At 39.2% G+C, this 12,977-nt stretch overlaps 1 protein-coding gene across 2 annotated transcripts in view; it reads right to left on the bottom strand.

Moving 5' to 3' along the window:
• The window catches only part of ASB4 (ankyrin repeat and SOCS box containing 4), a 213,343-nt gene that overhangs the window by 132,504 nt on the left and 67,862 nt on the right, over positions 1-12,977 (bottom strand). The window contains exons 4-5 of one of the 2 annotated variants that reach the window (XM_032642808.1): positions 9,752-9,865; positions 7,758-8,834 (exon numbers count right to left, since the gene is read on the bottom strand). In XM_032642808.1, coding sequence (XP_032498699.1) covers positions 8,646-8,834; positions 9,752-9,865 — 303 coding nt within the window. In that variant the 3' untranslated portion in view covers positions 7,758-8,645. Of the gene's footprint in view, positions 1-7,757; positions 8,835-9,751; positions 9,866-12,977 lie in introns of those variants that run through there. The other variant, XM_032642809.1, reaches the window with a different exon arrangement.

Genomic DNA, 12,977 nt, shown 5'->3' with positions numbered 1-12,977 from the left:
TGCTGGCCATCTGTATGTCTTCTTTGGAGAAATGTCTATTTAGGTCTTCTGTCCATTTTTTGATTTTTTTTTTTGATATCGAGCTGTTTGTATATTTTGGAAACTAATCCCTTGTTGGTTGCATCATTTATAAATATTTTCTCCCAGTCTGTAGGTTGTCTTTTTGTTTTGTTTATGGTTTCCTTTGCTGTACAAAAGTTTATAAGTTTGATTAGGTCCCATTTGTTTATTTTTACTTTTATTTCTTTCATTTTGTGAGACTGGCCTAAGAACACATTGCTACAATTTACGTCAGAGAATATTTTGCCTATGTTCTCTCCTAGGAGTTTTATGGTGTCACATCTTGTATTTAAGTCTTCAAGTCATTTTGAATTTATTTTTAGAATTGAGAGCTGCTGGTAGTTCTACTGCTCTGATTCATGGCAGGGAGAAAACTCTCCCACACTGCCTCCTTCAGACCTAACTGCCAAAAGCAGAGGACCATTAACGAAGTCAGCCTGGAACAGTTTGCCTCAGAGAGTTGGTACCACAGGAAAAAAACATTGCAGTTAAAATGCAATAAAAAGCCCGTGGTCCGTGCCATGCATGTCTTAGAAACTCTATATGTCCTCAGATGTATTCCACCCAATGTGTCCCACCCAGAAGATGCATGTACCATCTGAGCATTTAAGGTTCAGCTGTACACAAGACACTTTAGATGCTTTACATGCATCATTTCATTTAGTTCCCAAATCAGGTAGTTAATCACTACTATCCAAATAAAGAAATTGACACGTGGGTTAAGAAACTGGCCCAAGGTCACACAGTTATTAAGTGGCACAATCAAGATTAAAACCCAACTACTGAATTCCAAAATTCAGATTCCGCCCCCCCCCCCCCCCCCCCCGTCACACTGTATTGCTAATGCACAGGAGCAAAACTTTGCAGTTTCTTTGTATGTGTCTTTATCACAGAACCAGCCAAAGTTACTTAGAAACAACGCTGCTGCCTAAGCTTTTCTCTGATGGATCATCCCAAGAAGAGGCCTTTCATTGTCCCTCTGACTTCAGCAATCCTGGGAGCTCTGGGGCTCCTGAAGGACTGTAATTATGTCAAGGCTTCTGTAAACAGTTTATCACTTGAACACTGCTGTGGCGAGAATTATAAACGGCACTCGAACTCCAAATGTTGCCTCTGTCCCTTCATCCTCTTTTGCCCTGGAAGAAAGGTTTCCTCTTTTTTCTTTCATGCAATTAAAAAAATTCTTTAGCTTTTTGACATTAAAAAATGCAAGGCTATCATTCCTTTTTGCTCAAGTAAATTATTCCATTTGATTGGAGTGTTTTACATGGTAAGAAAAGGGATTATTCATCTTTTGTTTAGATTTTTTTCACATCTAAATCTTCAGAATTGTATATATATATTTTGCCATGGAAGGAGAGTTGAGGTTAATGGTAAAGGCAGTTATCTGCATTAAGCCTCATAAGATGCTCTGAAAATCATATCATATAAATGTTATGTAGTTGTATCATAATTATTATTACTATAAAAGTTATAGGGTTGCAAAAGAATAATTATGGTAATAATAATATTCCATTGGTTTCCCATGCTGCTTCCCCATGGCTCAAGATGTTTCATAATTTGATCCCACCCAGTCCTGCCAACCTTATTCTCTACTCTCTACAACAAATGTTCATCTTCTACTTGTGTCCAACTTGTCTACTCGGTGACAGGGAATGCTCATTGTATGTTATAGCGTTAACCCTTCACTGAGGCTACTCACCTTAAACTCCACCCCTTCCGCTGTGCTACTTTTACTCAAATTATTACCCAACCCCACCCTTCTTCAGTTCACAGCTCAAGTCCACCTGCCTGACCACTGGTCCACAGTGACCCCTCTCTTCCCTCAACACTGACAGCACTTACTATGACCACCAACTGAGCTCTCACTGACTTATCACAGTCTTATGTGTGTTTGTGCATTTGTCAAGATCCCTATAGGAAATAAACTGCTTATTCAATAGGGGTGATTGAAGAGAATTTCACCAAGGAATATTTATAGAAATGTAGATAGCAAGGAATGATGAAGCACCTGGGACAGAGGCAACAAGAGGAAGCCTTGACTACCCTAGGTCTGAAGAAAAAAAGTGGAGAACGGTAGCTTAGGAGAAGGGCTCATAACAGGAGCTGTGGCCTTGAGGAAGGAATTCAGCCACCATCAAGCCATCAAGAGAAGGCTCAGCAGGGAAGGAGCCTGGAAGTGTCCCCATCTCTGTCTCCTTCTGCTCTTCAGTGTCCGGCTGGCTTTCCCACTGAACCCACCAAGAAGCGAGGGGAAAGGAGTTCGGCTCATGCAGCCCATGAAAGTCGTCCTGCCAGGACCCTGAACAGGGGAGAGAGAGAGTTTGTGTTTTGAAAGGCAGCTATGTGTTTTTGTCTTTCTTCCTGAATTAAATTAATTATAATCTCCATTGGTTCCCACCTCTTCTCAATTAAACAGGTTCAGATTCCCTGAAATCTGATATGGGGCAGTGAATAAACGTCTTCCCTTGTGACTCTGGGCAATGTCTGGGCTCCTGGACCTTAGGAAGACCCCTGGTACCTAACTTCTACTTCAAAATCACCTTAAACGGCCCACGATGATAGTTGTGTTTTGTCAATTCTTCTGTGCTTGATTAAGCACTAAGAACGAATCCACTGGTGTCTTTAATTTAAAAAGCACAAGGTAGCATCATTATTACATTTCCTTGGCTGGATTAGCATATATTTGCATAGTTGTTATACAATATCATTGAGGCATACCTCTATCTGAGAAAACCAATTACTAAAGAAGAAATTTCAGCACACCTCATCTACTTAGCGTCACTAAAATTTAAAAGAAAGAAAGAAAAAGGAAAAAATAAGAAAAGAAAAAATAATCAACTGCCTCTTGAAGGATGTTTTTGCATATTTCATGCATTGATTCTCATCAGTGACAAGTGTGACCAAACATAGGAAGAAGGCAATTTATCAATGAAATATAAATTCTGAAAATCATTTCTAATCAACCATTTTATGGCAGGCTGACAGAAAAATAGCTCAGTTAGATAGCATCTAATTTTAAAAACCCACTGTATACCTTTTTTTAAACATCTTTATTGGTGTATGACTGCTTTACAACTGCTGTAAAACAAAGTGAATCAGCTATACATATACATATATCCCCATATCCCCTCCCTCTGTGTCTCCCTACCACCCTCCCTAACCCACCCCTCTAGGTGGTCACAAAGCACCAAACTGATCTCCCTGTGCTATGCAGCTGCTTCCCACTAGCTATCTATTTTACATTTCATAGTGTATATATGTCCATGCCACTCTCTCACTTCGTCTCAGCTTACCCTTCCTCCTCCCTGTGTCCTCAAGTCCATTCTCTATGTCTGTGTCTTTATTCCTGTCTTGCCCCTGGGTTCTTCAGAACCTTTTTTTTTTTTTTTTTAGATTCCATACATATGTGTTAGCATACGGTATTTGTTTTTCTCTTTCTGACTTACTTCACTCTGTATGATAGACTCTAGGGTCCATCCACCTCACTACAAATAACTCAATTTCGTTTCTTTTTATGGCTGAGTAATATTCCATTGTATATATGTGCCACATCTTCTTTATCCATTCCTCTGTCGATGGATACTTAGGTTGCTTCCATGTCCTGGCTATTGTAAATAGAGCTGCAATGAACATTTTGGTACATGACTCTTTTTGAATTATGGTTTTCTCAGGGTATATGCCCAGTAGTGGGATTGCTGGGTCATATGGTAGTTCTATTTTTAGTTTTTTAAGGAACCTCCATACTGTTCTCCATAGTAGCTGTATAAATTTACATTCCCACCAACAGTGCAAGAGGGTTCCCTTCTCTCCACACCCTCTCCAGCATTTTTTGTTTCTAGATTTTTTTGATGATGGCCATTCTGACAGGTGTGAGGTGATACCTCATTGTAGTTTTGATTTGCATTTCTCTAATGATTAGTGATGTTGAGCATCCTTTCATGTGTTTGTTGGCAATCTATATATCTTCTTTGGAGAAATGCCTATTTAGCTCTTCTGCCCATTTTTGGGTTGGGTTGTTTGTGTTTTTGATATTGAGCTGCATGAGCTGCTTGTAAATTTTGGAGATTAATCCTTTGTCAGTTGCTTCATTTGCAAATATTTTCTCCCATTCTGAAGGTTGTCTTTTCGTCTTGTTTATGGCTTCCTTTGCTGTGCAAAAGCTTTTATGTTTCATTAGGTCCCATTTGTTTATTTTTGTTTTTATTTCCATTTCTCTAGGAGGTGGGTCAAAAAGGATCTTGCTGTAACTTATGTCAAAGAGTGTTCTTCCTGTGTTTTCCACTGTATACCTTTTATTCTTACTACATAGTAAAAAACAAACAAGCGAACAAAAACTTTGAGCTACTGCAAGTGAATCTTGCAGTGAATTGGTACCAACACTCCCCTCTTCCTTCCACATTTCGCACAGAACCACACACATATTAGTACTGAATAAATTCTTGAAAGTGAAAGAATAATTAAATGAAATCCGCCAATCCTCCCTGTTCATTCATTCTGATATGCAGTAACCCTCACTGCTGGGAATCTCATTGCCAATCTATAATCCTCCTGCTACAAAGTTAACCTTCACCTACTCTTCCCTCCATGAAGATGGAAACAGCTGATCAACCCTCTTTATCCACAGGATACATTTTCAAGTGACTCCACAGCCTTCATTAAATAGTAAAAGGAGTGATTGCATCCTTGATAAACCCACTTACAAAAGGGCAAAGTTTCACAAATTAATCAATTTGCCTCTTTGCTAATCCTCCACATCAATGTTATTTCCGTCTCCATCCTCCACCTCAAAAAAACCCAGGAAGGTCAGGGACCTGGTTTGCCTTGTTCCCCCTTTGATTCCCAGCAGCCAACAAAGCGCCTGGCACATAGAAGAAGCTCAAAAAGTATTTCCCAAAGTGAACAGAAATCTACTACACATCACCTTCAGCTGTAGCTTCACTCTAAGAAAATATTACTCACTGGTAGAAAGTTCTCCCTAAATAATAACGATTATGACAATAACAAAATTAAAATGCTAACTGAATGTCATGCTCTGTTCTGTGTGCTTTAATGTACTAACAATTTAACCCTCTGATGGGGCTCCAGACACACTGTTCCCATAGACAGCACCTTGGCATAGTGTCTAATTTAAGCTGAAGGAGTTTAAGAAAACAGCAGAAGCAGGAAGATCACTCTGACCATCCCCTCCTCTCCTTCCCTGAAACAAATCATAAAACCCTCCTGTGGGAGGTGCCCTCCCTAAATCCGGAGGAAAGGAGCATCCTTACCTTCTAAGACAAAGGGACACCAAGAGGAATCCTAATGAACAGGTCCCGGTTTCCCCCAGTTTACCACACTGACCTCATACTCCTTAACCTATCATATTGCTACACAACTGTCCACTCATCATCAAACCTCGCATAAAAATACTCAAGTCTGTTTCTTCAGGGTCTTCATTTCCTTATGAAGGCTCCCATGTCATGTGAAACTTACATTAAGTAAATTTGTATGCTTCCCTCCTGTTAATCTGTCTTTGGCCCAGCCAAGGACCCTAAAAGAGTCAGGTTAAACTTTTTCCTCCCCTGCACCTCAAAACAATCATATAAAAGTTTTATGAAGTAGGTACCATTATCATTCCCAAAATGAGGAAATTGAGGCATGCAGCAAGCATGTCATTTTCTCTAGATAATGGGTCAAATAAGGATGAGAGTCAGGATATAAACCTGGATAGACAGGCACCAAAGCCAAAATTCTTAACATCTAACCGTAATGAATCTGTTTATACTCCAAAGGAAGTGACAATGAATTCCTTCCATATATTAGCTATGGTGTCTGTGTTTCAAAGAAAATAAGTGAGTAACTGGATTTTTCAAAAAAGTTTTGAAAGTGTGCCATTCAAAACTTCAAGAGTTCTTCATAAACAATCAGACGTGTAACAAAAATATAAGGCTCAGCTGATTTTTCCAACATTGATAAGCCACTGCAAATGGTTTGTTACTTTTCTCATCCTTACAATCAGCTTTTTACTGCTGTGTTTTTTATTAGAAGCCGCTGGGTTCAGGATGGAAGGACAAAGTGACAATGTAACACTAGGTGATTAAAAAATAGAACTCAAGTGTGTCTACCTCCTGAAAAGGGAGAAAACTGGATGGGTGGTCTTTCCCTCATATCAAAGATTCTTCTTCCTATGTAATCTACAGTCATTAAGTGACTATTTACAAAAAGTAACAATGGTATCATCGGGATATAATTTCCTCTGTTTCTCCTGCCCATGGTTGCTTGAATAGTGAGAATGAAAAGAAATTAGAAACCCAGGAGGACAGAGATAGTGACAGATGGAAGAGTATGATTCAGTACAATTTATTATTATTAAAATACTCTTGTTCCTATAGCAATAGCCTGTGTTTTATTTGTGTTTACCCTTTACTTTCCTTTGAAAGTATTATTTATTTACAGGCACATTTCCTCATTCTCTTTTTCTTTCCCAATGTTGAATAAAGCAATGGATCATGTAGAGTTCTTCAGTCTTAACTGCTGAAAAGTCAGCTAGGAAAACATCTTATCGGCAAATAACTCACAAAGATGAAAGGAAAGAGAAGAGCTTTATTTAAGTCCTCTAAATGAAAGTTCAAAGATGAGGAGAAATAACTTTAAATCCACAAATAAACCATTCAAAGCAAGTAGTCCTGTATCATATGCTAGATTAACACAGAATGTTTAAGCACAGCAGGCCAACTGAGATATGTTACTTCCCCATGCAAGGAACATCCTCTCCCAGCACCTCTGACTGGCATTCTAGAATGTGTTCTAACACCACTTGCTGTAAGCAAACTGTTTTTTGAAGGATCATATTTTATATGAATTGTTCATACAAATACAGTATTCTATTCCATAATACAGATCTTATTTTAGTGTAAAATATTTCTCCCAAAATATCTGAGTAGAACTGATACTTCAGAAAGATTATTGTATCCACTTATGATTTTTCCTACATGGCACCAGGAATATGCAAATCCCAGTATGCGAAGCAGAGTCTAGGTGTCAGGCTAGTGGAATATTTGACATCATCTCTACTGCAAACTCAAGCATCTAAGGTTAAACAAGATGGAGAACCACAAAAAAACAACAAACACCACAAAAACAACAACAACAACCAAAAAAAAACCCTGCTCATAACTGGCAAATAGATTTGTTTGTGCTTAATTACTTCTGCTGTAACCTCTAAAAGGCAATGCTAAGAGTCAATGAGGTTATCTAAAAGTGATTAGCAAGAACAAAAAGTGAAGCGAAGTTGGCCTCATAAACCATGAGGTCCAGAGGTTAATCATCTACGTTTCTCTTTCTGCAAACTGCTAACAAACCTGATTAACACACTAGTCTTTCCAAGTTTCTCAAACTTTTACCATTTTCAAAACGTCTTTCCATGTGCTTTCTGCAGCTGGCCATCGCCAGCAAAGTGCCCCTTATCTTCTAGCTAAAATGCTCTGAAATGTCAGTCTGTTACATAAAAAGACCAAAGTAATCAACCTAAGTCTTTCCCTTCGCACGTTTCCTTGCACACATTTTCCTAAACTTCCTTGTCACACACACATGGGAGCCACTGAGTGTGCAATATTTTCCCCAGGGAGTCTGGGAAAGCACTATGCACGAAATCATTCTAAAATAAAAATAAGTACATGTGCCTGGAAACTTAAAGTGAATCCATTTACATTTACACTCATAGCAGCCGGAGATCTCTCTACTACACACAATCCCTTTACTCTTTATCATCATGCTTCAAAGAAAACCGCACTTCATGTCAGAAACATGACTTTGAAAGGCAAGCATTAAGAATGAATCTGCACCTCTACTCTTGCCTCTGACATTTGACACTGCAGTTCCCTGCTTATATGTCCGGATCCTCTGCTAAATGGTGAGATCCTGGAGGGCAGGAGTCCTCGCTTCGGACTCATCTTTGCATCTCCAGTCTTTGGTTCAATGAGAGTGTTCAAATGTCCATTTTGACTTTCAAGTGACTGATCTTTGTTTTTAATTTCTAATTTGACTCAAAGATTTCTTTGTTTTGAGTATGCTCGTGCTTTCTTCACTAAAAGTAAGTTGAGGAGCTTAGTATATGGAAAGGAGTTTGCAAAACTAGCCATAATAATTTCTGCTAAGTGGGAGTGGGTGGAGGACACCAAGATTAAGAGGCCCATCCTAAAGCCTAGCATTTTGCCAACTGAACGGTAATGTAAACTTATTACTGATAAGGGAGAGGATGAAATTGGTTGTAAGAAAACCTGGGTCCCATTTCAAATGAGATAACATATGAAAAATCTTATAAAATTATAGCAGGCACCAAGTAAGAGCACTATACATATTAATTATTATTGTTATGTCAGGACCTTCTGGATACGCTCTTGTTTTTGAGACTACCTTAACTTTACCTCTTGTTTATTTCCCCTCGCCGTGATACTCTAGGATTAATGACATAGTGTTTGTAAAGTGTTTTTAAATCCCTGAAGTGTTATAATCAACCCAAGTACCATTTTATTTATGCAAACTGTGTCTACTCAGCGAGTCCACTTAAACATCTAGGATTGGGATCTTCTGTCTCATAAGGCTTAATAAATGATTCCCTCTGGCTCTAAAAGCAAGTACTTTTTCAATGACAATGGGAGGGAAAGCAAAGGAATTACTCTGTGACATCTGCTGTGCAACGTTCTTCGAATGGCACATCTTGATAAATGCATGAGAGTCCTTGGAGAGTTACTGCACACAGTGAAGAGAGAGTGGTAAAAATCCCAGTATCTCTGAAAAGGAAGGCAACACATGTTAAAGTCAGAAAAGCCTCAGAGTTTACGTCAATAGAAATCAATAGTGATGTGTTTAGTCCCTACTTTATACATAATGGCAGCTTTCCACAGTCCCTGATGGGGAGGCAAAATTAAACATGAATAATGAAGCTAAGGCAGGTTAAGTAACTTTTTAAAGCTAAGATAGCTAATAAGTAGCAGAATAAGATTGCACCTAAGCCATTAGCCTCTAGGCCCAGTGAGCTTTGTACTCTGTGCCCAAGATCTCTCCCGTGCTGGGGACAGCCTGTGACAGCTAAAACCAAGAACATGAGGCTAGGTGGAAGGGCTGGTTCACAAAGGCAGCAAAGTCCACATGCAGCATGAGGACTCAGCTTTGCCAATGGCTTTCTGCATGACTCATCACAAAGTTGTTGATGCTCTGTTACCTGCCTATTACAGACTTCAGGTTATTTAAAAGTGAATGAAATAATCTATATAATTAATTAATCTATATAATTATTAATATTAATTAATCTATATAAATAATAATAGAGCAATTTTTTAAAGTGAGTGACATAATCTACACAATTTAAACTTCTGATAAAAATGCTATATGAACAATCCTAAATATTCTTCTTCTTATTATTAAATTCATCTAAATTGATGGGAAGAAAGTAAAACTGTCACCTTTATATAACTGTTCAACTTGCCCTTGGATGGAGAAACTCCCAAGATGCTACTTATTTATTTATTTATTTATTTATTCTCACACCTGCATTTTATAACCCTTTGTCTTGCTGTATTTGTGTAGCATCCTCAAATTCTTAAACGCATTCTCAAAACCCATTTTTTGAATTAGAATTTCCTGCACTCCCATTGCACTATGGAAGTACTTTAGAGCAAAACCCACAGGAAGTGAATTGATGCTTTACCTCCAAGTCATCATCAGGGATAGCTCTTTTCCACTTTACGTTCCACCTGATATGTTCATAGGCATTGACGACAACTTCGATTGCTTTGGGACAAGAATGGCAAGCCTGTATCACCTGCAGAGACATCACAGAGTTTCATCTGTTCAATGTACATGTATGATTCATCTTTTCCACGCACAGAGACATCAGGACTTCATGATGATCCAAAGATAAGCCTCTTTGGAGCCCTGAAATGCTTTTGAGAAGTCTCATGCCTTTAAGTATTCAAACACACTGTCAGCCCCCATTGTGGATGGGAGGATTAATAACATAAGACTAATTTCCTTCATCATTCAGGAGCAAGTGAAAAAGAGGTGCTAACAAAGAGGGTGGGGGCCTGACGAAATGCATCCCCTGCTCGTAAAAGCAATTTTGAGAGAGGCCGGTCCCAAAATACACTTCCAGCTGTCTAGGAAATTCTCCTAGTTCTACAGAAAATTTTATTAGCAAAAAGCTGAATGTTAGTAATCCAAGAACTCAAGTCTACTGGTGACTATGAAGTAAAACAAACTATAGAGTAACATGAAAGTTAACCAAAGCTGTCTTCCCAGTGCAGTGCTTGAAGAGGACTAATGTCACGTACCAAATCACCCTCACTGGTATTTTAACCTTCACCAGCAATAAAAGATCACATGAAGATTAGTTATTTCATTAGCACACTCTGTTCAACAGTTGACCAACCAAATAAAACTGGAAAGCCGAGTCGAGGTGGCCAGCATTTCCATCAGGAGGCAGAAAGATTTAGCTTTAGGTTTTAGACTAAACTGGATATTTAGCCAACCTTTGATGTTACCATGAAATTTGGACATATCTGATTAATCAATCATGCAGCCTTTATTAAGTGACAATGGAGGAATATATGAGACATATCCCAAAGTAAAACACACTGGTTTCTGGTGAGAGGCTTACTGTAAGAATGAGAAGCAAAAACATGTAAATGAAACAAGAGAAGATCAATGGAGATGTATGGTTGGTTCACATACATAAGTGTTAGATTATAGGGTTTGAAAAAGAGGAATTATAGAAATTCCAAGAGAGAGAGCTGAGTGAGTTGCGCTAACCAGGAATGATTTCTTGGAGGAGATGGGTTCAACTGTAGATCCTAAATGGTAGAAAGGTGCATGCGTGTGTGTGTGTGTGTTGTGTGCCTGCCTGCATACACTTACAGGCCTGTCTACATGTGCAGCATCAGCAAATGTAACAGTCGTGTTGAAAGAGAGGTACTTCAACGGGTAAAACAAAAACACAGCTTCATTATCGCTTTCTCCTGCTCACACAAACCCACTGCCTGCAACCCTTCTCCAATCCTGGCATGATACCTCAGGCAGGACTCACACCTGTTTCTACTTAATTTTTCTTCTTTCTTTTTCTTTTTTTTGTTGCTGTACGTGGGCCTCTCACTGTTGTGGCCTCTCCCATTGCGGAGCACAGGCTCCGGACACGCAGGCTCAGCGGCCATGGCTCACGGGCCCAGCCGCTCCGCGGCATATGGGATCTTCCCGGACCGGGGCATGAACCCGTGTCCCCTGCATCAGCAGGCGGACTCTCAACCACTGCGCCAACAAGGAAGCCCTCTACTTAATTTTTAATAATAAAAAGTACTCCAGTCACTCTAGATAGGAGAAAAATGTCATTTCAGCAATAAAAATGTCCATTTTAGTTGAATAATTGAAACTCCAAATTTTATTTAAAAGTTTCTCCTCTCCCATAACCCAGGCTTGTTTCAAGCTGCAGTTGGAAAGGAGGTATTTGTGGGTGTGGTATAATAAGAAATACATGTTTGGTCTTTGCCTCTGGTTCTTGACAAAGAGCTCCTTTCCACCATTTCAATTATGCTAATGAAGTGAGTCTTAATGGGGCTCCTAGAGAGCTTCATTAGGTGGACTGGTTACTGGAAAGACCAATCCTTCATTAGAGGATTGGAACTTTTACACACCTTGTCTCCTACCTCCAGGGAAAGAGTTTGACTGAACTCAAACTCCAACATCCAGGGTGGTCTAGCATTGCATTTTTCTATGTGAGTGGTAAGTACCCAATGTCTTGGGACTTCAGGCAAAACTGAGACAGAAGGATGAGTATTTTAATACCCAGTTGTGTGTATGTGTGTGTGTGTGTGTACCAAGGTCACCTGAATGAAGGGCCCATGTCAGGAAAGAACTAAAGTTAAGAGCAGGTAAGATGGAGTCAGCTGACAGTACACCTGGAAGGTCAATCTGAAGAGCTTGGGATTGACTTAATAGGCAATAGGAAGCTATTATGTATTCTTAATAAGAAAGGGTTATATTCAATCAATTCATTCCATTGGGAAACCTTTATTGAGCACTGTGTTTAGCACTGTGACAGTAATTCTGAGTTTATGCCCTGCTTCTGTCTTCAAGGAATTTACAACCCAGTTGAAGATAAAAGACATAGGTATTTCAGAGTTCAGAGCAATATAATTCAGTAAATAATAAGAGGCTAACTTAAAGATCATCAGTGTCCCTTGAGTACCATGAGCAAAAGCACAAAGGGAAAAACAAGGATATCAAGGGCAGGGAGCCCTGAGGAGGCTAAATGGGAGTGCACCAAACGGCTTCTCAGCTAGCTTCACCATTAGTCACGAAAACTGAAGCTGCGAGAAAGAATAAGTAGGGTTTAATGACTAATCAGATATAGGAAGTAAAGACTGCAACTCTGAAGCCTAAGATCAAGTACAAATAGGGGTACCACCGATGGAAATGAGGAAATAGGAAGGGCATACTAATTTGAGGATGGTCAGATAATGAGCAGGAGGATATTTCCTATGTTATGTCCTAATGTCAGTTAAAAATGTGCATGATGGATGCTCTAATGAGAAGGTCAAGATGGAGAGGGAGATCTGTGCATCAACAAGGAATGTGCTGGTTAGGTCAATCATACGCTAAATGGATATAAACGGAAAAGGTAGAGAACCATGGTCTGAAGCTTGATGCATCCTAATAGGCAGGAGAGAGGATGAAGGAAAAAAATTACAGCTACCATTTTTTGAGGACTTATCATGTGCCAGGGCCTATGTTAAATCTTTGCATGTTTAGCTTGCTAAATCTTCAGACAACCTATGAGGTTAGTCCTATAATTATCTCCACTTTACAGATTTAAAATCAAAGGGTGAGAGAATTTAAACAAGGGTATTTAGCTAGTAAATGACAGAGATAGGATTCAAACTCAG

This window comes from Phocoena sinus, chromosome 9 (genome assembly GCF_008692025.1).
Source record: "Phocoena sinus isolate mPhoSin1 chromosome 9, mPhoSin1.pri, whole genome shotgun sequence".
Lineage (NCBI taxonomy): Eukaryota > Metazoa > Chordata > Mammalia > Artiodactyla > Phocoenidae > Phocoena > Phocoena sinus.
Note: the sequence above shows the minus strand (reverse complement) of the source record. Positions and strands in the feature narration are given on the sequence as shown.